The sequence below is a fragment of the Pseudophryne corroboree genome, chromosome 3 (genome assembly GCF_028390025.1).
Source record: "Pseudophryne corroboree isolate aPseCor3 chromosome 3, aPseCor3.hap2, whole genome shotgun sequence".
NCBI lineage: Eukaryota > Metazoa > Chordata > Amphibia > Anura > Myobatrachidae > Pseudophryne > Pseudophryne corroboree.
Window position 1 is genome coordinate 509,026,691 of NC_086446.1, and position 24,163 is coordinate 509,050,853.

The window sequence follows — 24,163 nt, forward strand, 5'->3', positions numbered from 1 at the left end:
TCTGCTTATGTATGTGAGTGGCGGATGTGAGACGCTGGCAGTGGGCATCTCTGTGCACAAGACAGAGGCTGAGTCCTTACCATATTTTCACAAGTCCACTGCAAATAAAATTGCATCTGTGCATGCATTAGTGTGCACCTCTGATCCAGGCCCAATGTCATATTTGGAGGCTGGGGCACAGTGCACTTACACAGAATATGTAGCAGGTTAGTTTGTGACTGGATGGTAATATTACATAGTAAGTGCAGTCGCACAGGCTATAAAAAGCAGGTTAGTCTGACTGGATGGTGATGTCACAGGGGATTGCTCAGTGCAGTCACACAGTCTATGTAGCAGGCTAGTCTGAGATTGGATGGTGAGTTCACACCTATTGGCTGTTCAGTTAACTTAAGCTGGGTACACACTGGGTGATATATCGGCTGTTTGAGCGAATGGACGATATATCGCGCTAGTGGGTCAGCGGGCGTGTACACCTGATATGTCTGTGAACAATGCTGTTCACAGACATATCATGTCAGCCCTGCAGCACGGCCATTATATCAGCAGATATATTGGCGCATCTGACTGTGGGTACAGGCCGTCTGCTGACTGCCAGTACACTTGCTGCAGGGACTGACATCACAGCTGGGCTGGCAAATTCAAATACCTGCCTAGCTATAACATTAGGACAGTCATATTGAGCGGTCATTGTGTAAGTATAAATGCTGTGAGGGAAGTAGCGTGGATAATGTAAACCAAATACTACTCAGTAAAGGGTTATTTTTTATAAAATATAGGTGCTCCTAGTTATCATTTATTTTTACAGATGCTATTTCTAGCAACATTAATTAAGTGCATTTACTGCATATATTAAAATCACACGATAGTTATACAATCGCAAAGACAGCTAGTATCAGTGTCAGAGCCACGGAATGTCACTGACACACTTTTAGATGGTATACACACAAACTGTACATCATACATTATGCTGGCCAATATAATAATTTTATTTTCAATTGAATCCAGAATGGTTGTTCATGCAGATCCTGGCAACATAAAAACATGCATTGAAAATGCATTCCTTATGGCCCATACACACGGTGAGATTCGGGCTATGTCCGATTCTCACTATGCGACAGGGGCTAGGTCGGCACATAGTCAGTATCGCAAGCACACTCATTATGTGCTTGCGATACTGACTATGTGCGATTTTGCTTAAGTGTCAACTTTGAATATCTCTTCTATAGAGAGTCAAAACTGACTTGCCTGCACAGTCTATCTATTCTTGCGATGCAGACCGCGCGGGACTGCGCATCGGCATCGAACCGGGATCACAAGGTGACTTTCACCTTGCGTTCTGCACTAAGTTTTCTTACGATTTTGACTATATAGTCAAAATCGTAAGAAAAAAATCTTATCATGTGTACACACCATTACAGTTTGCTGACACTCAAAATCCCTCTCTATCTAGCACCTGACACAATTTGCCACACTGCAAGCAATTCATTAAAGAATAAAAAAAAAAAAAAAAAAAATAAGATTTTACTTACCGATAAATCTATTTCTCGTAGTCCGTAGTGGATGCTGGGACTCCGTAAGGACCATGGGGAATAGCGGCTCCGCAGGAGACAGGGCACAAGAATAAAAGCTTTAGGATCAGGTGGTGTGCACTGGCTCCTCCCCCTATGACCCTCCTCCAAGCCTCAGTTAGGATACTGTGCCCGGACGAGCGTACATAATAAGGAAGGATATTGAATCCCGGGTAAGACTCATACCAGCCACACCAATCACACCGTACAACTCGTGATCTGAACCCAGTTAACAGTATGATAAAACGAAAGGGAGCCTCTGAAAAGATGGCTCACAACAATAATAACCCGAATTTTTGTAACAATAACTATATACAAGTATTGCAGACAATCCGCACTTGGGATGGGCGCCCAGCATCCACTACGGACTACGAGAAATAGATTTATCGGTAAGTAAAATCTTATTTTCTCTGACGTCCTAGTGGATGCTGGGACTCCGTAAGGACCATGGGGATTATACCAAAGCTCCCAAACGGGCGGGAGAGTGCGGATGACTCTGCAGCACCGAATGAGAGAACTCCAGGTCCTCCTCAGCCAGGGTATCAAATTTGTAGAATTTAGCAAACGTGTTTGCCCCTGACCAAGTAGCTGCTCGGCAAAGTTGTAAAGCCGAGACCCCTCGGGCAGCCGCCCAAGATGAGCCCACTTTCCTTGTGGAATGGGCTTTTACCGATTTTGGCTGTGGCAGGCCTGCCACAGAATGTGCAAGCTGAATTGTACTACAAATCCAACGAGCAATCGTCTGCTTAGAAGCAGGAGCACCCAGTTTGTTGGGTGCATACAGGATAAACAGTGAGTCAGATTTTCTGACTCCAGCCGTCCTGGAAACATATATTTTCAGGGCCCTGACAACGTCAAGCAACTTAGAGTCCTCCAAGTCCCTAGTAGCCGCAGGTACCACAATAGGTTGGTTCATGTGAAATGCAGAAACCACCTTAGGTAGAAATTGAGGACGAGTCCTCAATTCTGCCCTGTCAGAATGAAAAATTAAGTAAGGGCTTTTATATGATAAAGCCGCCAATTCTGACACACGCCTGGCTGAAGCCAGGGCTAACAGCATCGTCACCTTCCATGTGAGATATTTTAAGTCCACAGTGGTGAGTGGTTCAAACCAATGTGACTTTAGGAAACTCAACACAACATTGAGATCCCAAGGTGCCACTGGAGGCACAAAAGGAGGCTGTATATGCAGTACCCCTTTTACAAATGTCTGAACTTCAGGCACTGAAGCCAGTTCTTTCTGGAAGAAAATCGACAGGGCCGAAATTTGAACCTTAATGGACCCTAATTTTAGGCCCATAGATAGTCCTGTTTGCAGGAAATGGAGGAAACGACCCAGTTGAAATTCCTCTGTAGGGGCCTTCTTGGCCTCACACCACGCAACATATTTTCGCCAAATGCGGTGATAATGTTTTGCGGTTACGTCCTTCCTGGCCTTGACCAGGGTAGGGATGACTTCATCTGGAATGCCTTTTTCCTTCAGGATCCGGCGTTCAACCGCCATGCCGTCAAACGCAGCCGCGGTAAGTCTTGGAACAGACAAGGCCCCTGCTGGAGCAGGTCCTTTCTTAGAGGTAGAGGCCACGGTTCGTCCGTGAGCATCTCTTGAAGTTCCGGGTACCAAGTCCTTCTTGGCCAATCCGGAACCACGAGTATAGTTCTTACTCCTCTCCTTCTTATGATTCTCAGTACTTTTGGTATGAGAGGCAGAGGAGGGAACACATACACTGACTGGTACACCCACGGCGTTACCAGAGCGTCCACCGCTATTGCCTGAGGGTCCCTTGACCTGGCGCAATATCTGTCTAGTTTTTTGTTTAGACGGGACGCCATCATGTCCACCTTTGGTTTTTCCCAACGGTTTACTATCAGGTGGAAGACTTCTGGGTGAAGTCCCCACTCTCCCGGGTGGAGGTCGTGTCTGCTGAGGAAGTCTGCTTCCCAGTTGTCCACTCCCGGAATGTGACTTAGGGCATTGTAAATGGCCCTTAGTTCCAGAATGTTTATATGAAGAGATGTTTCCATGCTTGACCACAAGCCCTGGAAATTTCTTCCCTGTGTGACTGCTCCCCAGCCTCTCAGGCTTGCATCCGTGGTCACCAGGATCCAATCCTGAATGCCAAATCTGCGGCCCTCTAGTAGATGAGCACTCTGCAGCCACCACAGAAGAGACACCCTTGTCCTTGGCGACAGGGTTATCCGCTGATGCATCTGAAGATGCGATCCGGACCATTTGTCCAGTAGATCCCACTGAAACGTTCTTGCATGGAATCTTCCGAATGGAATCGCTTCGTAAGAAGCCACCATTTTTCCCAGGACCCTCGTGCACTGATGCACTGACACCTGGCCTGGTTTTAGGAGGTTCCTGACTAGCTCGGATAACTCCCTGGCCTTCTCCTCCGGGGGAAACACCTTCTTCTGGACTGTGTCCAGAATCATTCCTAGGAACAGTAGACGTGTCGTTGGAATCAGCTGCGATTTTGGAATATTTAGGATCCACCCGTGCTGACGTAACACTACCTGAGATAGTGCTACTCCGACTTCTAACTGTTCCCTGGACCTTGCCCTTATCAGGAGATCGTCCAAGTAAGGGATAATTAAGATGCCTTTTCTTCGAAGAAGAATCATCATTTCGGCCATTACCTTGGTAAAGACCCGAGGTGCCGTGGACAACCCAAACGGCAGCGTCTGAAACTGATAATGACAGTTTTGTACTACAAACCTGAGGTACCCTTGGTGAGAAGGGTAGATTGGGACGTGGAGATAAGCATCTTTGATGTCCAGAGACACCATATAGTCCCCTTCTTCCAGGTTCGCTATCACCGCTCTGAGTGACTCCATCTTGAATTTGAACCTTTTTATGTAAGTGTTCAAGGATTTCAGATTTAAAATGGGTCTCACCGAGCCGTCCGGCTTCGGTACCACAAACAGCGTGGAATAATACCCCTTTCCCTGTTGTAGGAGGGGTACCTTGATTATCACCTGCTGGGAATACAGCTTGTGAATGGCTTCCAAAACTGCCTCCCTGTCGGAGGGAGACTTTGGTAGAGCAGACTTCAGGAACCGGCGAGGGGGAAACGCCTCGAATTCCAGTTTGTACCCCTGCGATACTACCTGTAGAATCCAGGGGTCCACTTGCGAGTGAGCCCACTGCGCGTTGAAATTCTTGAGACGGGCCCCCACCATGTCTGAGTCTGCTTGTAAAGCCCCAGCGTCATGCTGAAGACTTGGCAGAAGCAGGGGAGGGCTTCTGCTCCTGGGAAGCGGCTGCATGGTGCAGTCTTTTTCCTCTTCCTCTGCCCCGGGGCAGAAAAGAGTGGCCTTTTGCTCGCTTGTACTTATGGGAACGAAAGGACTGAGTTTGAAAAGACGGTGTCTTTTTCTGCTGATGTGAAGTGACCTGGGGTAAAAAGGTGGACTTTCCAGCCGTTGCCGTGGCCACCAGGTCCGATAGACCAGCCCCAAATAACTCCTCCCCTTTATACGGCAATACTTCCATATGTCGTTTGGAATCCGCATCCCCTGACCACTGTCGCGTCCATAACGCTCTTCTGGCAGAAATGGACATAGCACTTACTCTTGATGCCAGGGTGCAAATATCCCTCTGTGCATCACGCATATATAGTAATGCATCCTTCAAATGCTCTATAGTTTGTCGGGGGAAACCCACGCTTTATCACACACCTCATTTAATTCATCTGACTCAGGAAAAACTATTGGTAGTTTTTTCACACCCCACATAATACCCTTCTTTGTGGTACTTGTAGTGTCAGAAATGTTCAATGCCTCCTTCATTGCCGTGATCATGTAACGTGTGGCCCTACTGGACATTACGTTTGTCTCCTCACCGTCGACACTAGACTCAGTATCTGTGTCTGGGTCTGTGTCGACCCACTGAGGTAACGGGCGTTTTAGGGCCCCTGACGGTGTCTGAGACGCCTGGACAGGCACTAATTGATTTGCCAATAAAACAATTAACAAGTGGCGCTGGACAACCAGAGTAAATTAAAACATTTATTTTCTTAAATGCATGTAAAAATTACAACAACCTCCCGGGGGGTGATAAATCTTAAAACAACACAATGTCTGGATTAACATTGAATGAGCCTAATTAATAGCATGTAATTAGTTTATAAATAACACCTGGAAGGTAAACAGCCTTTTATGGGTTATATATATGCACACTATTATTACTAATTAATAGAACAGAAGTCACTAGCAACTGTTTTCTTTTAGCCAGTTGCAAAAATGTAAGTTCATAACAGTGGGTAGCTATTGCAGAAAAAAGACACGTGTATATTAATAGCTGTGTGCACACAGTTACCACTGGGCAGGAGCTCCTACGGTCTCTGCTCTCCGGTGTTGTCCCACAGTCCGGACGGAGACACTCACCAGAGCCTCAGTGGACAATCTGGAAGCCGTGCCGTGCGGGGTATCTCAATGCGCCGTCCTAGCCCAATTCACACCGTCTCCGGTACCTCCGTGCTTTGCAAACGGGGGCTATTAGCTGGTATATCCGGAGTTAAATAGGGTAAACTTTCCTGGTGTGTGTGACCCACAAGGAGCCTAACTTCTATTGGGCGGGCATCGGACAGGGGCTCCGTTCGCCGATCTGTGCCGGACTTGAAGAGGCGGCTGACGTAGCTTCCACCGCTCAGCTTGGCGTGTGCGGTCTGGCTGCAAAGGATGAAGAAACTCAGCATAGATGTTCCCAGTCGCAGTGGTGAGCCGTGGATCCAAAAAATGCAGGGCTTATCGCTGTTATGTGTAACAGCTCCCCGTAGCTTTAGAGTATAAGTCCTTGTGATAGAAAGCCTGTATCCTTAACGCGTTTCAACGCCAGCAGGGCGTCTTTCTCGAAAGGCAGGTATACCTGGGAGTAGGGATGGTCTGATCTTATACCTATTCCACAGGTGAAGCTAATCATCCATAATTGTATGCAGCTATTTCTAAGCATCAGATTTAAATATGCTATTTGAACTCCTATCATTTTAAGATAGGCATACATCTTTATAATAGACATCGCTGCAATGGTTCTGCACTGCAATAAATAATAAATAATAATATAAAGTGCATTATATATGATAATAAAGAGTAATAAATAATAATTAATAATAATTAATAAAATATAATATCTATTTAACATGAGACTGGGAATATTTGTGACAATCATAGAGGATATCTTATAGCAATATATAGTCATAATATCAATCTATATAACCATAAACATATGCATTCAAATTGGTAATATTTAGTATTTATACATAAAGATAGATGTCCTTTATATGGATACCTCATACTTAGAGTCTCCACTAGCAACAGAATGTACATATTAATACCTATAGGGGGGATATTGCCATAAGTATCTTCCTATAGTGATTTATTAAGTCGTCATAGAGGGAAACATGTTGAACAGGGAATAAAAGATGGGATAATCAGTAGGAGAGAGAAACCAGAAAAGATCTTTACAGAGCATATAGAGCCAGAGAGAATTAATAATAGATCTTTTTGGCTAGAGATCGTTTACTACAAATACTGATAAATTATAATATATAATAATAATAATAATAATAATAATAAAAATAATAATAGAGAATAGTATAAAAAATAAGAATTTACTTACCGATAATTCTATTTCTCGGAGTCCGTAGTGGATGCTGGGGTTCCTGAAAGGACCATGGGGGGGATAGCGGCTCCGCAGGAGACAGGGCACAAAAAGTAAAGCTTTAGGATCAGGTGGTGTGCACTGGCTCCTCCCCCTATGACCCTCCTCCAAGCCTCAGTTAGGTACTGTGCCCGGACGAGCGTACACAATAAGGAAGGATTTATGAATCCCGGGTAAGACTCATACCAGCCACACCAATCACACTGTACAACCTGTGATCTGAACCCAGTTAACAGTATGATAACAGCGGAGCCTCTGAAAAGATGGCTCACAACAATAATAACCCGATTTTTGTAACTATGTACAAGTAATGCAGATAATCCGCACTTGGGATGGGCGCCCAGCATCCACTACGGACTCCGAGAAATAGAATTATCGGTAAGTAAATTCTTATTTTCTCTATCGTCCTAGTGGATGCTGGGGTTCCTGAAAGGACCATGGGGATTATACCAAAGCTCCCAAACGGGCGGGAGAGTGCGGATGACTCTGCAGCACCGAATGAGAGAACTCCAGGTCCTCCTTAGCCAGGGTATCAAATTTGTAGGATTTTACAAACGTGTTTGCCCCTGATTAAATAGCCGCTCGGCAAAGTTGTAAAGCCGAGACCCCTCGGGCAGCCGCCCAAGATGAGCCCACCTTCCTTGTGGAATGGGCATTTACATATTTTGGCTGTGGCAGGCCTGCCACAGAATGTGCAAGCTGAATTGTATTACACATCCAACTAGCAAAAGTCTGCTTAAAAGCAAGAGCACCCAGTTTGTTGGGTGCATACAGGATAACAGCAAGTCAGTTCTCCTGACTTCAGCCGTCCTGGAACCTATATTTTCAGGGCCCTGACCACATCTAGCAACTTGGAGTCCTCCAAGTCCCTAGTAGGCGCAAGACACCACAATAAGCTGGTTCAGGTGAAACACTGACACCACCTTAGGGAGAGAACTGGGGACGAGTCCGCAGCTCTGCCCTGTCCGAATGGACAAACAGATATGGGCTTTTTTGAGAAAAAAAACACCAATTTGACACTCGCCTGATCCAGGCCAGGTCCAAGAGCATGTTCACTTTTCATGTGAGATGCTTCAAATCCACAGATTTGACTGGTTTTAAACCAATGTGTTTTGAGGAATCCCAGAACTACGTTGAGATCCCACAGTGCCACTGGAGGCACAAAAGGGGGTTGTATATGCAATACTCCCTTGACAAACTTCTGGACTTCAGGAAACTGAAGCCAATTCTTTCTGGAAGAAAAATCGACAGGGCCGAAATTTGAACCTTAATGGACCCCAATTTGAGGCCCATAGAGACTCCTGTTTGCAAGAAATGCAGGAATCGACCGAGTTGAGATTTCTTCGTGGGGCCTTCCTGGCCTCACACCACGCAACATATTTTCGCCACATGTGGTGATAATGTTGTGCGGTCACCTCCTTTCTGGCTTTGACCAGGGTAGGAATGACCTCTTCCTGAATGCCTTTTCCCTTAGGTTCCGGCGTTCCACCGCCATGCCGTCAAACGCAGCTGCGGTAAGTCTTGGAACAGACATGGTACTTGCTGAAACAAGTCCCTTCTTAGCGGCAGAGGCCATAAGTCCTCTGTGAGCATCTCTTGAAGTTCCGGGTACCAAGTCCTTCTTGGCCAATCCGGAGCCATGAGTATAGTTCTTACTCCTCTACGTCTTATAATTCTCAGTACCTTAGGTATGAAAAGCAGAGGATGGAACACATACACCGACTGGTACACCCACGGTGTTACCAGAAACGTCCACAGCTATTGCCTGAGGGTCTCTTAACCTGGCGCAATACCTGTCCCGTTTTTTGTTCAGACGGGACGCCATCATGTCCACCTTTGGTAATTCCCAACGGTTTACAATTATGTGGAAAACTTCCCCATGAAGTTCCCACTCTGCCGGGTGGAGGTCGTGCCTACTGAGGAAGTCTGCTTCCCAGTTTCCATTCCCGGAATGAAACACTGCTGACAGTGCTATCACATGATTTTCCGCCCAGCGAAAAGTCCTTGCAGTTTTTGCCACTGCCCTCCTGCTTCTTGTGCCGCCCTGTCTATTTACGTGGGCGACTGCCGTGATGTTTTATCCCACTGGATCAATACCGGCTGACCTTGAAGCAGAGGTCTTGCTAAGCTTAGAGCATTATAAATTTACCCTTAGCTATATTTATGTGGAGAAAAATCTCCAGACTTGATCACACTCCCTGGAAATTTTTTCCTTGTGTGACTGCTCCCCAGCCTCTCGGGCTGGCCTCCGTGGTCACCAACATCCAAAACTGAATGCCGAATCTGCGGCCCTCTAGAAGATGAGCACTCTGTAACCACCACAGGAGAGACACCCTTGTCCTTGGATATAGGGTTATCCGCTGATGCATCTGAAGATGCGATCCGGACCATTTGTCCAGCAGATCCCACTGAAAAGTTCTTGCATGAAATCTGCCGACTGGAATTGCTTCGAAGGAAGTCACCATTTTTTTATTTATTTTTTTACCATGGCCCTTGTGCAATGATGCACTGATTTTAGGAGGTTCCAGACTAGCTCGGATAACTCCCTGGCTTTCTCTTCCGGGAGAAACACCTTTTTCTGGACTGTGTCCAGACTCATCCCTAAGCACAGGAGACTTGTTGTCGGGATCAGCTGCGATTTTGGAATCTTTAGAATCCACCCCTGCTGTTGTAACAGTATCCGAGATAGTGCTACTCCGACCTCCAACTGTTCCCTGGACTTTGCCCTTATCAGGAGATCGTCCAAGTAAGGGATAATTAAGACGCCTTTTCTTCGAAGAAGAACCATCATTTCGGCCATTACCTTGGTAAAGACCCGGGGTGCCGTAGACAATCCAAACGGCAGCGTCTGAAACTGATAGTGACAGTTTTATACCACGAACCTGAGGTACCCTTAGTGATAAGGGCAAATTTGGGACATGGAGGTAAGCATCCCTGATGTCTCGGGACACCAGATAGTCCCCTTCTTCCCGGTTCGTTATCACTGCTCTGAGTGACTCCATCTTGATTTGAACCTTTGTAAGTGTTCAAATTTTTTTAGATTTAGAATAGGTCTCACCTAGCCTTCTGGCTTCAGTACCACAATATAGTGTGGAATAATACCCCTTTTCTTGTTGTAGGAGGGGTAATTTTAATTATCACCTGCTGGGAATACAGCTCGTGAATTTTTTCCCATACTGCCTCCTTGTCGGAGGGAGACCTTGGTAAAGCAGCCTTCAGGAGCCTGCGCAGGGGAAACGTCTCGACATTCCAAACTGTACCCCTGGGATACTACTTGTAGGATCCAGGGGTCCTGTGCGGTCTCAGCGTCATGCTGAGAGCTTGTCAGAAGCGGTGGAACGCTTCTGTTCCTGGGAATGGGCTGCCTGCTGCAGTCTTCTTCCCTTTCCTCTATCCCTGGGCAGATATGACTCTTATAGGGACGAAAGGACTGAAGCTGAAAAGACGGTGTCTTTTTCTGCAGAGATGTGACTTAGGGTAAAAACGGTGGATTTTCCAGCAGTTGCCGTGGCCACCAGGTCCGATGGACCGACCCCAAATAACTCCTCTTCCTTTATACGGCAATACACCTTTGTGCCGTTTGGAATCTGCATCACCTGACCACTGTCATGTCCATAAACATCTTCTGGCAGATATGGACATCGCACTTACTCTTGATGCCAGAGTGCAAATATCCCTCTGTGCATCTCGCATATATAGAAATACATCCTTTAAATGCTCTATAGTCAATAAAATACTGTCCCTGTCAAGGGTATCAATATTTTTAGTCAGGGAATCCGACCAAGCCACCCCAGCTCTGCACATCCAGGCTGAGGCGATCACTGGTCGCAGTATAACACCAGTATGTGTGTATATACTTTTTATGATATTTTTCCAGCCTCCTGTCAGCTGGCTCCTTGAGGACGGCCCTATCTATAGACGGTACCGCCACTTGTTCTGATAAGCGTGTGAGCGCCTTATCCACCCTAAGGGGTGTTTCCCAACGCGCCCTAACTTCTGGCGGGAAAGGGTATACCGCCCATATTTTCTATCGGGGGGAACCCACGCATCATCACACACTTCATTTAATTTTTCTGATTCAGGAAAAACTACGGTAGTTTTTTCACATCCCACATAATACCCTCTTTTGTGGTACTTGTAGTATCAGAAATATGTAACACCTCCTTCATTGCCCTTAACGTGTGGCCCTAATAAGGAATACGTTTGTTTATTCACCGTCGACACTGGATTCAGTGTCCCTGTCTGTGTCTGTGTCGACCGACTAAAGTAAACGGGCGTTTTAAAACCCCTGACGGTGTTTTTGAGACGTCTGGACCGGTACTAATTGTTTGTCGGCCGTCTCATGTCGTCAACCGACCTTGGCACGTGTTGACATTATCACGTAATTCCCTAAATAAGCCATCCATTCTGGTGTCGACTCCCTAGAGAGTGACATCACCATTACAGGCAATTGCTCCGCCTCCTCACCAACATCGTCCTCATACATGTCGACACACACGTACCGACACACAGCACACACACAGGGAATGCTCTGATAGAGGACAGGACCTACTAGCCCTTTGGAGAGACAGAGGGAGAGTTTGCCAGCACACACCAAAAACGCTATAATTATATAGGGACAACCTTATATAAGTGTTTTCCCTTATAGCATCTTTTTTATATATTTCTAACGCCAAATTAGTGCCCCCCCTCTCTGTTTTTAACCCTGTTTCTGTAGTGCAGTGCAGGGGAGAGCCTGGGAGCCTTCCCTCCAGCCTTTCTGTGAGGGAAAATGGCGCTGTGTGCTGAGGAGATAGGCCCCGCCCCTTTTTCGGCGGCCTCGTCTCCCGCTCTTAACGGATTCTGGCAGGGGTTAAATATCTCCATATAGCCCCCGGAGGCTATATGTGAGGTATTTTTAGCCAAAAAAGGTTTTCATTTGCCTCCCAGGGCGCCCCCCTCCCAGCGCCCTGCACCCTCAGTGACTGCCGTGTGAAGTGTGCTGAGAGGAAAATGGCGCACAGCTGCAGTGCTGTGCGCTACCTTAAGAAGACTGAGGAGTCTTCTGCCGCCGATTCTGGACCTCTTCTCGTTTCAGCATCTGCAAGGGGGCCGGCGGCGAGGCTCCGGTGACCATCCAGGCTGTACCTGTGATCGTCCCTCTGGAGCTAATGTCCAGTAGCCAAGAAGCCAATCCATCCTGCACGCAGGTGAGTTCACTTCTTCTCCCCTAAGTCCCTCGTTGCAGTGATCCTGTTGCCAGCAGGACTCACTGTAAAATAAAAAACCTAAGCTAAACTTTTCTAAGCAGCTCTTTAGGAGAGCCACCTAGATTGCACCCTTCTCGGCCGGGCACAAAAATCTAACTGAGGCTTGGAGGAGGGTCATAGGGGGAGGAGCCAGTGCACACCACCTGATCCTAAAGCTTTACTTTTTGTGCCCTGTCTCCTGCGGAGCCGCTATCCCCCCCATGGTCCTTTCAGGAACCCCAGCATCCACTAGGACGATAGAGAAAGCTAAGAGTACTAAACCTAATTTTAATAATTTTGGTAGTTTTAGTGGATGTCACTATCTCAAGGATCAAAAAGCAAGAAGGGGAAGAGAAAAAGAGGCTAACCAGGATGAAACCATAAGATCAAACTGTACCCACTCTCTAGTAATAAAAAAATATACTACCAGAGACTAAGCTAAATTTCAAATGAACTCCAGATCAATAGTTTCATTAAGACCCTGGGGGTTCAATGTCTGTAGTTTCAAAATCCATGCAGCCTCCTGTCTACATAAAAGTCTAAAGCGATCACCACCCCTGCTGGTTGCTGGAATATGTTCCAGCCCAACAAGCAGGAGCCCAGTGGGATCGCCTCCATGATGCTCAGAGAAATGTCGAGGAACACTATGATTCGCGTTCTTATTCAGAATATTACGTCTGTGTTCCATAAATCTGAGTTTCAGGGGACGTATTGTTCGACCTACGTAATATATGTGACAGGGACATATCAATAGATAAATTACATATTGGGTACTACAGTTAATAAAAGTATTAATAGTGTACTCTTTCTTAGAAACACTAGACACCACACTTTTGGTTTTATTCTGAACAAACGAACAAGTGGTGCATCTCCTATGGTTACATCTATGGAAGCCTGTAACCTCCGGTCCAATGAGAGTTCTTTGTGTATTTTTTATGGATCGATCTGCGTGTCCTTTAAAGAGACTTGGAGCCAGAATGTTACGCAAATTTTTAGCTTTCTTAAAAACAATCGCTGGTTTTTCATCTAGATGTTCTCTAAGGACAGGGTCAGTAAATAGTAATCTATAGTTTTTATTAATTATGCCTTTGATTTTACTGGCCGCCACATTGAATTTAGATTTAAATACTAAACTATATTTATCTTTGTTCTTTTTTGTTGTTTCCTTTTTATTTTTATTTTTATTTTTATCTTTATTCTCAAACTCATATCTGGCTCCATTAATAGCCTCCAGGTCACTACCACTTAAATGACCACACTCCTGTGCATGAGAATGGTTTTCATCTTTAGTAAAACAGATCTTTTCTCACAAGTTTGGAGGCATAAACCAAAGCCTCATCCAATACTTCTTGTGGATAATCACAGCTCTTAAAGGTGTCCACAAGAGATGCAACTTGTTCATGGTATTTCTTATCTGAAGTACAGTTTCTCCTAATTCTATGTACCTGACTTCTTGGTACATTTCTAAGCCAGTTTTTATTATGATTACTAGAATAAGGAATATAATTGCATACATCCACCGATTTTTTAAAAGGTGATACTATGACGGTATCCTCTACCACCTCCACCGTTACATCTAAAAAATTAATCTGTGAGGGATGGTGAGTGCACGTGAAGGTTAAACCATAAGTGTTATTATTAATATACCTAACAAACTCAGTGACTGAAGCAGTATCCCCTTTCCAAATAAAAAACAGGTCGTCGATATATCGACCATAGAGGACCAGGTTCGCAGCGTGGACACCACCCCAGATATACGTATCCTCAAGGTCCCCCATGTAGATATTGGCAAAACTGGGTGCGAACCTGGTCCCCATCGCTGTACCGAGGACCTGTAGGTAGTGACAGTGATCAAACAGAAAATAATTGTGAGATAAAATAAAATCAATGGCAGAAAGAATAAATTGTCGCTTCCCCTCTGAGATGCCCATATCTTCACCTAGGCTTTTTGCCACACTTTCAATCCCTTTTCTATGTGGGATGTTGGTATATAGAGCTTGAACGTCACATGTGACGAATAAGAAGTCGGGACTCCATTTTAGACCTTCCACCAGTTTAATAAACTCAGTGGTGTCTCTGATATGGGATCTCAGAGAGGAAGCGCGTGGTTGTAAAAAATGATCAACAAAATAAGACAAATTAGATGTGAGGCCCTCAATTCCCGAAATAATAGGACGGCCCGGGGGTTCGTGTAGTGTCTTGTGAACTTTTGGGAGGTGATAATAAATAGGAGTAATTGGGTGGAGGGGGTAGAGGAATTCAAACTCATCGTGTGTGATAATATCATTGGCACACGCCAATGTTAGCATATCCTTAAGTTGTTTTTGATAATCAAGAGTTGGGTCTTGCCCTAAAACTCTATAGAAGGTGGTGTCAGTGAGTTGTCTAATGGCCTCTCGGACATAATCTTCAGTATTTTGCACTACAACTCCTCCTCCCTTATCTGCTGGTTTAATTGTGAGAGCCTGATTGTCAGAAAGTCTTTTAAGAGCTTTTCTTTCATCAGGCCTCAAATTATATAGACAGGGATGTATTCTATGGTCGCATAAACTGCGGAGTTCCTCCAGAGTGGTATGATAAAAAGTATCTATAGCGCTAGTTTTATGTTGGGTAGGAAAAAATTGTGATTTTTTCTTAAAGATCCCTCTATTAACATCAAATAATGATATTTTAGATTGCTGTTTTAAATTATCAGGGGATATATTTTCAAGCAGAAGTTCATTAAGCATATTAAGTCCAGACATATCATCCTGGTCTAATATGGTGGCAGAGATATCTTGATATGTAGAATTATTTTGTCTATCAGCCACCGCAAAAAATCTTTTTCTGCATAATCCTCTAACAAATCGATTGAGCTCAATAAAGAGCTCAAAGAAATTAGGGAGTGTAGTAGGTGCAAAATTCATCCCTTTTGAGAGAATTATTTCCTCAGTATTAGTTAAAGTAACAGATGAGAGATTGAAGATACCAACAGGTTTTAGCGGAACCTTTGGTTCTTGTTTCCCCTTCCCTCCTCTTCGACCTCTTGGTCGGTATCTCTTCCTCTTTTTGGTGTGCGTGTCAGGGGGTCGTATCGATTTTGTGTGTAATATCTGTTTCCTCTGACATTTACTTCCATCCTGTCTCTCCTTCCCCTGTCTAAAAAATGACGTCGCTCTTGAGGAGAATCTCCTCTCGAGGCTCCTAAGGGGGATTCTTGCTGCCATTTGTTTTTTTTCTGTGGTATATTCATCCACCCGGGTGATGGTCTTGCGCTAGAGGAATATTTATTATTCTCCAGCGTATCCCGGGGCTCATATTGAGTCTGTTTATAATGGGGCTTAATCTTTTGAAATTTAGATTGATAACCAAAATTATCACTACGATTAAATGTTTGTTGTCTCTCCGATCTAGATTCCTCTCTCGTTCTATTCTTGGTATGATAATTTTTAATTGTATTTGTATTATAATCTCTCAAATCACGTGAGAATTTCTTCTCCTTTCTTTCTATTATTTCTTTCTCATAAACTTCTAGCCTTTTATTCATTACGGACCTTGCCTCGCTATTGCAGCTTAGGTGATTATCACTGCAATATGAATTTTTATACAGATAGAATTCAACGAAGACAAGAAGTTCTTAAACAATATGAGACTGGGAATTGTAATATTGAGGGAACGCCACATGATGAGTTCTTGAAAAATACTAACAGACTAGAGGATTTGTTAAAATCTGAATCAAGACACTGGTGGGACAAAACGTCCTTGTCCAAATATTTGGAACATAATAAAATACCCCGTGGTCTGCGCATCTTCAAGAGCTCATCTTTTAATAATGACCCTGATTTATTAGAACAATGGGAAAAAATTCTTGATAAATGCTCATTTGCACTGATGCAATTAATAATTGATTACAGGGGAAATAAATTGATCGAAATTGAGGATGAGATTAAACAAACACAAGATTTACTCCAGAAATATAAAGATGAGGATTACTATAAAGAGAGGGAAACAGTAATGAATAAAAGGCTAGAAGTTTATGAGAAAGAAATAATAGAAAGAAAGGAGAAGAAATTCTCACGTGATTTGAGAGATTATAATACAAATACAATTAAAAATTATCATACCAAGAATAGAACGAGAGAGGAATCTAGATCGGAGAGACAACAAACATTTAATCGTAGTGATAATTTTGGTTATCAATCTAAATTTCAAAAGATTAAGCCCCATTATAAACAGACTCAATATGAGCCCCGGGATACGCTGGAGAATAATAAATATTCCTCTAGCGCAAGACCATCACCCGGGTGGATGAATATACCACAGAAAAAAAACAAATGGCAGCAAGAATCCCCCTTAGGAGCCTCGAGAGGAGATTCTCCTCAAGAGCGACGTCATTTTTTAGACAGGGGAAGGAGAGACAGGATGGAAGTAAATGTCAGAGGAAACAGATATTACACACAAAATCGATACGACCCCCTGACACACACACCAAAAAGAGGAAGAGATACCGACCAAGAGGTCGAAGAGGAGGGAAGGGGAAACAAGAACCAAAGGTTCCGCTAAAACCTGTTGGTATCTTCAATCTCTCATCTGTTACTTTAACTAATACTGAGGAAATAATTCTCTCAAAAGGGATGAATTTTGCACCTACTACACTCCCTAATTTCTTTGAGCTCTTTATTGAGCTCAATCGATTTGTTAGAGGATTATGCAGAAAAAGATTTTTTGCGGTGGCTGATAGACAAAATAATTCTACATATCAAGATATCTCTGCCACCATATTAGACCAGGATGATATGTCTGGACTTAATATGCTTAATGAACTTCTGCTTGAAAATATATCCCCTGATAATTTAAAACAGCAATCTAAAATATCATTATTTGATGTTAATAGAGGGATCTTTAAGAAAAAAATCACAATTTTTTCCTACCCAACATAAAACTAGCGCTATAGATACTTTTTATCATACCACTCTGGAGGAACTCTGCAGTTTATGCGACCATAGAATACATCCCTGTCTATATAATTTGAGGCCTGATGAAAGAAAAGCTCTTAAAAGACTTTCTGACAATCAGGCTCTCACAATTAAACCAGCAGATAAGGGAGGAGGAGTTGTAGTGCAAAATACTGAAGATTATGTCCGAGAGGCCATTAGACAACTCACTGACACCACCTTCTATAGAGTTTTAGGGCAAGACCCAACTCTTGATTATCAAAAACAACTTAAGGATATGCTAACATTGGCGTGTGCCAATGATATTATCACACACGATGAGTTTGAATTCCTCTACCCCCTCCACCCAATTACTCCTATTTATTATCACCTCCCAAAAGTTCACAAGACACTACACGAACCCCCGGGCCGTCCTATTATTTCGGGAATTGAGGGCCTCACATCTAATTTGTCTTATTTTGTTGATCATTTTTTACAACCACGCGCTTCCTCTCTGAGATCCCATATCAGAGACACCACTGAGTTTATTAAACTGGTGGAAGGTCTAAAATGGAGTCCCGACTTCTTATTCGTCACATGTGACGTTCAAGCTCTATATACCAACATCCCACATAGAAAAGGGATTGAAAGTGTGGCAAAAAGCCTAGGTGAAGATATGGGTATCTCAGAGGGGAAGCGACAATTTATTCTTTCTGCCATTGATTTTATTTTATCTCACAATTATTTTCTGTTTGATCACTGTCACTACCTACAGGTCCTCGGTACAGCGATGGGGACCAGGTTCGCACCCAGTTTTGCCAATATCTACATGGGGGACCTTGAGGATACGTATATCTGGGGTGGTGTCCACGCTGCGAACCTGGTCCTCTATGGTCGATATATCGACGACCTGTTTTTTATTTGGAAAGGGGATACTGCTTCAGTCACTGAGTTTGTTAGGTATATTAATAATAACACTTATGGTTTAACCTTCACGTGCACTCACCATCCCTCACAGATTAATTTTTTAGATGTAACGGTGGAGGTGGTAGAGGATACCGTCATAGTATCACCTTTTAAAAAATCGGTGGATGTATGCAATTATATTCCTTATTCTAGTAATCATAATAAAAACTGGCTTAGAAATGTACCAAGAAGTCAGGTACATAGAATTAGGAGAAACTGTACTTCAGATAAGAAATACCATGAACAAGTTGCATCTCTTGTGGACACCTTTAAGAGCTGTGATTATCCACAAGAAGTATTGGATGAGGCTTTGGTTTATGCCTCCAAACTTGTGAGAAAAGATCTGTTTTACTAAAGATGAAAACCATTCTCATGCACAGGAGTGTGGTCATTTAAGTGGTAGTGACCTGGAGGCTATTAATGGAGCCAGATATGAGTTTGAGAATAAAGATAAAAATAAAAATAAAAATAAAAAGGAAACAACAAAAAAGAACAAAGATAAATATAGTTTAGTATTTAAATCTAAATTCAATGTGGCGGCCAGTAAAATCAAAGGCATAATTAATAAAAACTATAGATTACTATTTACTGACCCTGTCCTTAGAGAACATCTAGATGAAAAACCAGCGATTGTTTTTAAGAAAGCTAAAAATTTGCGTAACATTCTGGCTCCAAGTCTCTTTAAAGGACACGCAGATCGATCCATAAAAAATACACAAAGAACTCTCATTGGACCGGAGGTTACAGGCTTCCATAGATGTAACCATAGGAGATGCACCACTTGTTCGTTTGTTCAGAATAAAACCAAAAGTGTGGTGTCTAGTGTTTCTAAGAAAGAGTACACTATTAATACTTTTATTAACTGTAGTACCCAATATGTAATTTATCTATTGATATGTCCCTGTCACATATATTACGTAGGTCGAACAATACGTCCCCTGAAACTCAGATTTATGGAACACAGACGTAATATTCTGAATAAGAACGCGAATCATAGTGTTCCTCGACATTTCTCTGAGCATCATGGAGGCGATCCCACTGGGCTCCTGCTTGTTGGGCTGGAACATATTCCAGCAACCAGCAGGGGTGGTGATCGCTTTAGACTTTTATGTAGACAGGAGGCTGCATGGATTTTGAAACTACAGACATTGAACCCCCAGGGTCTTAATGAAACTATTGATCTGGAGTTCATTTGAAATTTAGCTTAGTCTCTGGTAGTATATTTTTTTATTACTAGAGAGTGGGTACAGTTTGATCTTATGGTTTCATCCTGGTTAGCCTCTTTTTCTCTTCCCCTTCTTGCTTTTTGATCCTTGAGATAGTGACATCCACTAAAACTACCAAAATTATTAAAATTAGGTTTAGTACTCTTAGCTTTTTATACTATTCTCTATTATTATTTTTATTATTATTATTATTATTATATATTATAATTTATCAGTATTTGTAGTAAACGATCTCTAGCCAAAAAGATCTATTATTAATTCTCTCTGGCTCTATATGCTCTGTAAAGATCTTTTCTGGTTTCTCTCTCCTACTGATTATCCCATCTTTTATTCCCTGTTCAACATGTTTCCCTCTATGACGACTTAATAAATCACTATAGGAAGATACTTATGGCAATATCCCCCCTATAGGTATTAATATGTACATTCTGTTGCTAGTGGAGACTCTAAGTATGAGGTATCCATATAAAGGACATCTATCTTTATGTATAAATACTAAATATTACCAATTTGAATGCATTTGTTTATGGTTATATAGATTGATATTATGACTATATATTGCTATAAGATATCCTCTATGATTGTCACAAATATTCCCAGTCTCATGTTAAATAGATATTATATTTTATTAATTATTATTAATTATTATTTATTACTCTTTATTATCATATATAATGCACTTTATATTATTATTTATTATTTATTGCAGTGCAGAACCATTGCAGCGATGTCTATTATAAAGATGTATGCCTATCTTAAAATGATAGGAGTTCAAATAGCATATTTAAATCTGATGCTTAGAAATAGCTGCATACAATTATGGATGATTAGCTTCACCTGTGGAATAGGTATAAGATCAGACCATCCCTACTCCCAGGTATACCTGCCTTTCGAGAAAGACGCCCTGCTGGCGTTGAAACGCGTTAAGGATACAGGCTTTCTATCACAAGGACTTATACTCTAAAGCTACGGGGAGCTGTTACACATAACAGCGATAAGCCCTGCATTTTTTGGATCCACGGCTCACCACTGCGACTGGGAACATCTATGCTGCATTTCTTCATCCTTTGCAGCCAGACCGCACACGCCAAGCTGAGCGGTGGAAGCTACGTCAGCCGCCTCTTCAAGTCCGGCACAGATCGGCGAACGGAGCCCCTGTCGGATGCCCGCCCAATAGAAGTTAGGCTCCTTGTGGGTCACACACACCAGGAAAGTTTACCCTATTTAACTCCGGATATACCAGCTAATAGCCCCCGTTTGCAAAGCACGGAGGTACCGGAGACGGTGTGAATTGGGCTAGGACGGCGCATTGAGATACCCCGCACGGCACGGCTTCCAGATTGTCCACTGAGGCTCTGGTGAGTGTCTCCGTCCGGACTGTGGGACAACACCGGAGAGCAGAGACCGTAGGAGCTCCTGCCCAGTGGTAACTGTGTGCACACAGCTATTAATATACACGTGTCTTTTTTCTGCAATAGCTACCCACTGTTATGAACTTACATTTTTGCAACTGGCTAAAAGAAAACAGTTGCTAGTGACTTCTGTTCTATTAATTAGTAATAATATTGTGCATATATATAACCCATAAAAGGCTGTTTACCTTCCAGGTGTTATTTATAAACTAATTACATGCTATTAATTAGGCTCATTCAATGTTAATCCAGACATTGTGTTTTGTTTTAAGATTTATCACCCCCGGGAGGTTGTTGTAATTTTTACATGCATTTAAGAAAATAAATGTTTTAATTTACTCTGGTTGTCCAGCGCCACTTGTTAATTGTTTTATTGGTTGTGTTTTAAGGGATTGGCAATTCCCTTTTTCAAGAGGCTGCTGACAACCAAGTGCAGTGCTATTCACCTGAGCGCATAGCTTTTTCCATTTTTACTAATTGATTTGCCGGCTGTCTCATGTCGTCAACAGTTTTTTGCAAAGTGCTGACATTATCACTTAATTCTTTAAATACGATCATCCAGTCAGGTGTCGACTCCCTAGGGGGTGACATCACTAACCCAGGCAATTGCTCCGCCTCCACATCATTTTCCTCCTCATACATGTCGACACACACGTACCGACACACAGTACACACACCGGGAATGCTCTGATAGAGGACAGGACCCCACTAGCCCTTTGGAGAGACAGAGGGAGAGTCTGCCAGCACACACCAAGCGCTATATATATATATACAGGGATAACCTTATATAAGTGTTATTCCCTTATAGCTGCTGTTTATTATTATTAGCTGCCAATAGTGCCCCCCCTTCTCTTTTTTACCCTGATTCTGTAGCAGGTCTGCAGGGGAGAGTCAGGGAGCCGTCCTTCCAGCGGAGCTGTGAGGGAAAATGGCGCTTGTGTGCTGAGGAGACGTCCTTATCTCCCGCTCTTTTCTGTAAAAATGGCAGGGGTTAAAATACATCCATATAGCCCAGGAGCTATATGTGATGTATTCTTTTGCCAACCTAAGGTATTATCTGTTTATATTGCGTCTCAGGGCGCTCCCCCCCCAGCGCCCTGCACCCTCAGTGACCGGAGTGTGAAGTGTGCTGCGAGCAATGGCGCACAGCTGCGGTGCTGTGCGCTACCTTAGTCTGAAGACAGGACCGTCTTCTGCCGCCGATTTCACCGGACCTCTTCGCTCTTCTGGCTCTGTAAGGGGGCCGGCGGCGCGGCTCCGGGACCCATCCAGGCTGAACCTGTGATCGTCCCTCTGGAGCTAATGTCCAGTAGCCTAAGAAGCCCAATCCACTCTGCACGCAGGTGAGTTCGCTTCTTCTCCCCTTAGTCCCACGATGCAGTGAGCCTGTTGCCAGCAGGACTCACTGAAAATAAAAAACCTAAAATAAACTTTTATTCTAAGCAGCTCAGGAGAGCCACCTAGCCTGCACCCTTCTCGTTCGGGCACAAAAATCTAACTGAGGCTTGGAGGAGGGTCATAGGGGGAGGAGCCAGTGCACACCACCTGATCCTAAAGCTTTTATTCTTGTGCCCTGTCTCCTGCGGAGCCGCTATTCCCCATGGTCCTTACGGAGTCCCAGCATCCACTAGGACGTCAGAGAAAATACTTTTCTTTAATAGAAACTGAAAGTTCTTTGCTGTCCAGGTAGATTTCCTTTATCTGTATTGAAATATTAAGAACACCTTTATAATGTAATGAAATGCTGTCCAAATATGGTGTAATGGTCAGCATTACTACCTCACAGCACTGAGGTCATGGGTTCGATTCCCACCATGGCCCTAACCGTGTGGAGTTTGTATATTCTCCCTGTACTTGCGTGGGTTTCCTCCGGGTACTCCGGTTTCCTCCCACAATGCAAAAATATACTGGTAGGTTAATTGGATCCCAACAAAATTAACCCTAGCGTGAATGTGTAATGTGTACATGTGGTAGGGAATATAGATTGTAAGCTCCACTGGGGCAGGGACTGATGTGAATGAGCAAAATATTCTCTGTAAAGCGCTGCGGAATATGTGTGCGCTATATAAATAACTGGTAGTAATAATAATAATAAATAGTAGCTTGAGGGTAGGATGCTATACTAAATGTAGGAGTTAAAAACAGAAAGAAAGCCATAATATTCTACTACTCTCAGATCCTAAAAGAGGCATCATTTGTTGTAACACATGGCTTACTTTGACTCCAAAAGACAGTGTTGGAATGTATAACCATACTTTCTAGTCTAAGGAGTTACAGTAGGTTTTATTTGTGAGCAATGCTGCATTACATTGGTGACGTAGACCTGTGTGTTAGAGTGGCTGTTAAGCTCTTGCACTTACTGCACATGAAACCATAGCTTGGAGCATGGGAATTATACAGCCCTATGGCTTCCCCAGCCATTCTCACCGTTAAATCCGATGACTGCCTCTAGTTCCAGTTGCATTTCGTCGTCCTCGGTGTGTGATGCCATGTTGCCCTGTACTGCGCTCTCTGTACTGCTCCTTTACTATGCAGCTTCCTCCCGTCTCCAAGCAACCGATCCTATGCTCTGTGTGTTTATTTGTTGCTATGGTCACGGCGCCAGTCACGTGTACAACTTTACGTAGCATGGGAACTGGCGCATGCGCTCCCCTCTGAGTACGGCAGGACAGATGCGTCAGCTAACACGCATGCGCGAAGGTGGTTAAAATGTACCCGTTTGTTTATTGGGAAGTAATATGTTTAAAGCCCCTTGTCTAGCTATCTGCGCCTTATAATATTTCACCTGTTTATAGGTTAGGATAAATATGACCTCTTCCCAGCAATACGGCTGTTAACTCTTAGCAAGGCTTGAATTGTGAGCAGTTTAGTGTAGTAGTGTTGTAAAAATAATAGTACACAGTCATTTATTCATAATAAACAGAAATATATAAACTACATTTTGTAACGGTTGCCCTAAAAAAAATTCCCAAGACAATTGTATAAAAATGTTTATAGATTTGTCAAATTTTTGAATACAAGTCGTTTTAGAGTACAAGTTGCCATAAATCTAGGAATCTAGGACTCTACGAACAAGGTGAGTATAGAGAACTAGACAGATTACAAATAATAGTAGATAATGCTTTGTAGGTGGTAGTAAGGTCTCTTCCCAATTTGTCTGAACCCTGAATGTATTTATAAATATG

General features: G+C 43.3%; 1 protein-coding gene across 2 annotated transcripts in view; it reads right to left on the reverse strand.

Moving 5' to 3' along the window:
• The window catches only part of CFAP52 (cilia and flagella associated protein 52), a 116,420-nt gene extending 92,849 nt beyond the window's left edge, over positions 1–23,571 (reverse strand). Inside the window, exon 1 of one of the 2 annotated variants that reach the window (XM_063961041.1) lies at positions 23,406–23,570. In XM_063961041.1, coding sequence (XP_063817111.1) covers positions 23,406–23,469 — 64 coding nt within the window. In that variant the 5' untranslated portion in view covers positions 23,470–23,570. Of the gene's footprint in view, positions 1–23,405 lie in introns of both variants that reach the window. The other variant, XM_063961042.1, reaches the window with a different exon arrangement.
• Positions 23,572–24,163: the final 592 nt, after the last annotated feature.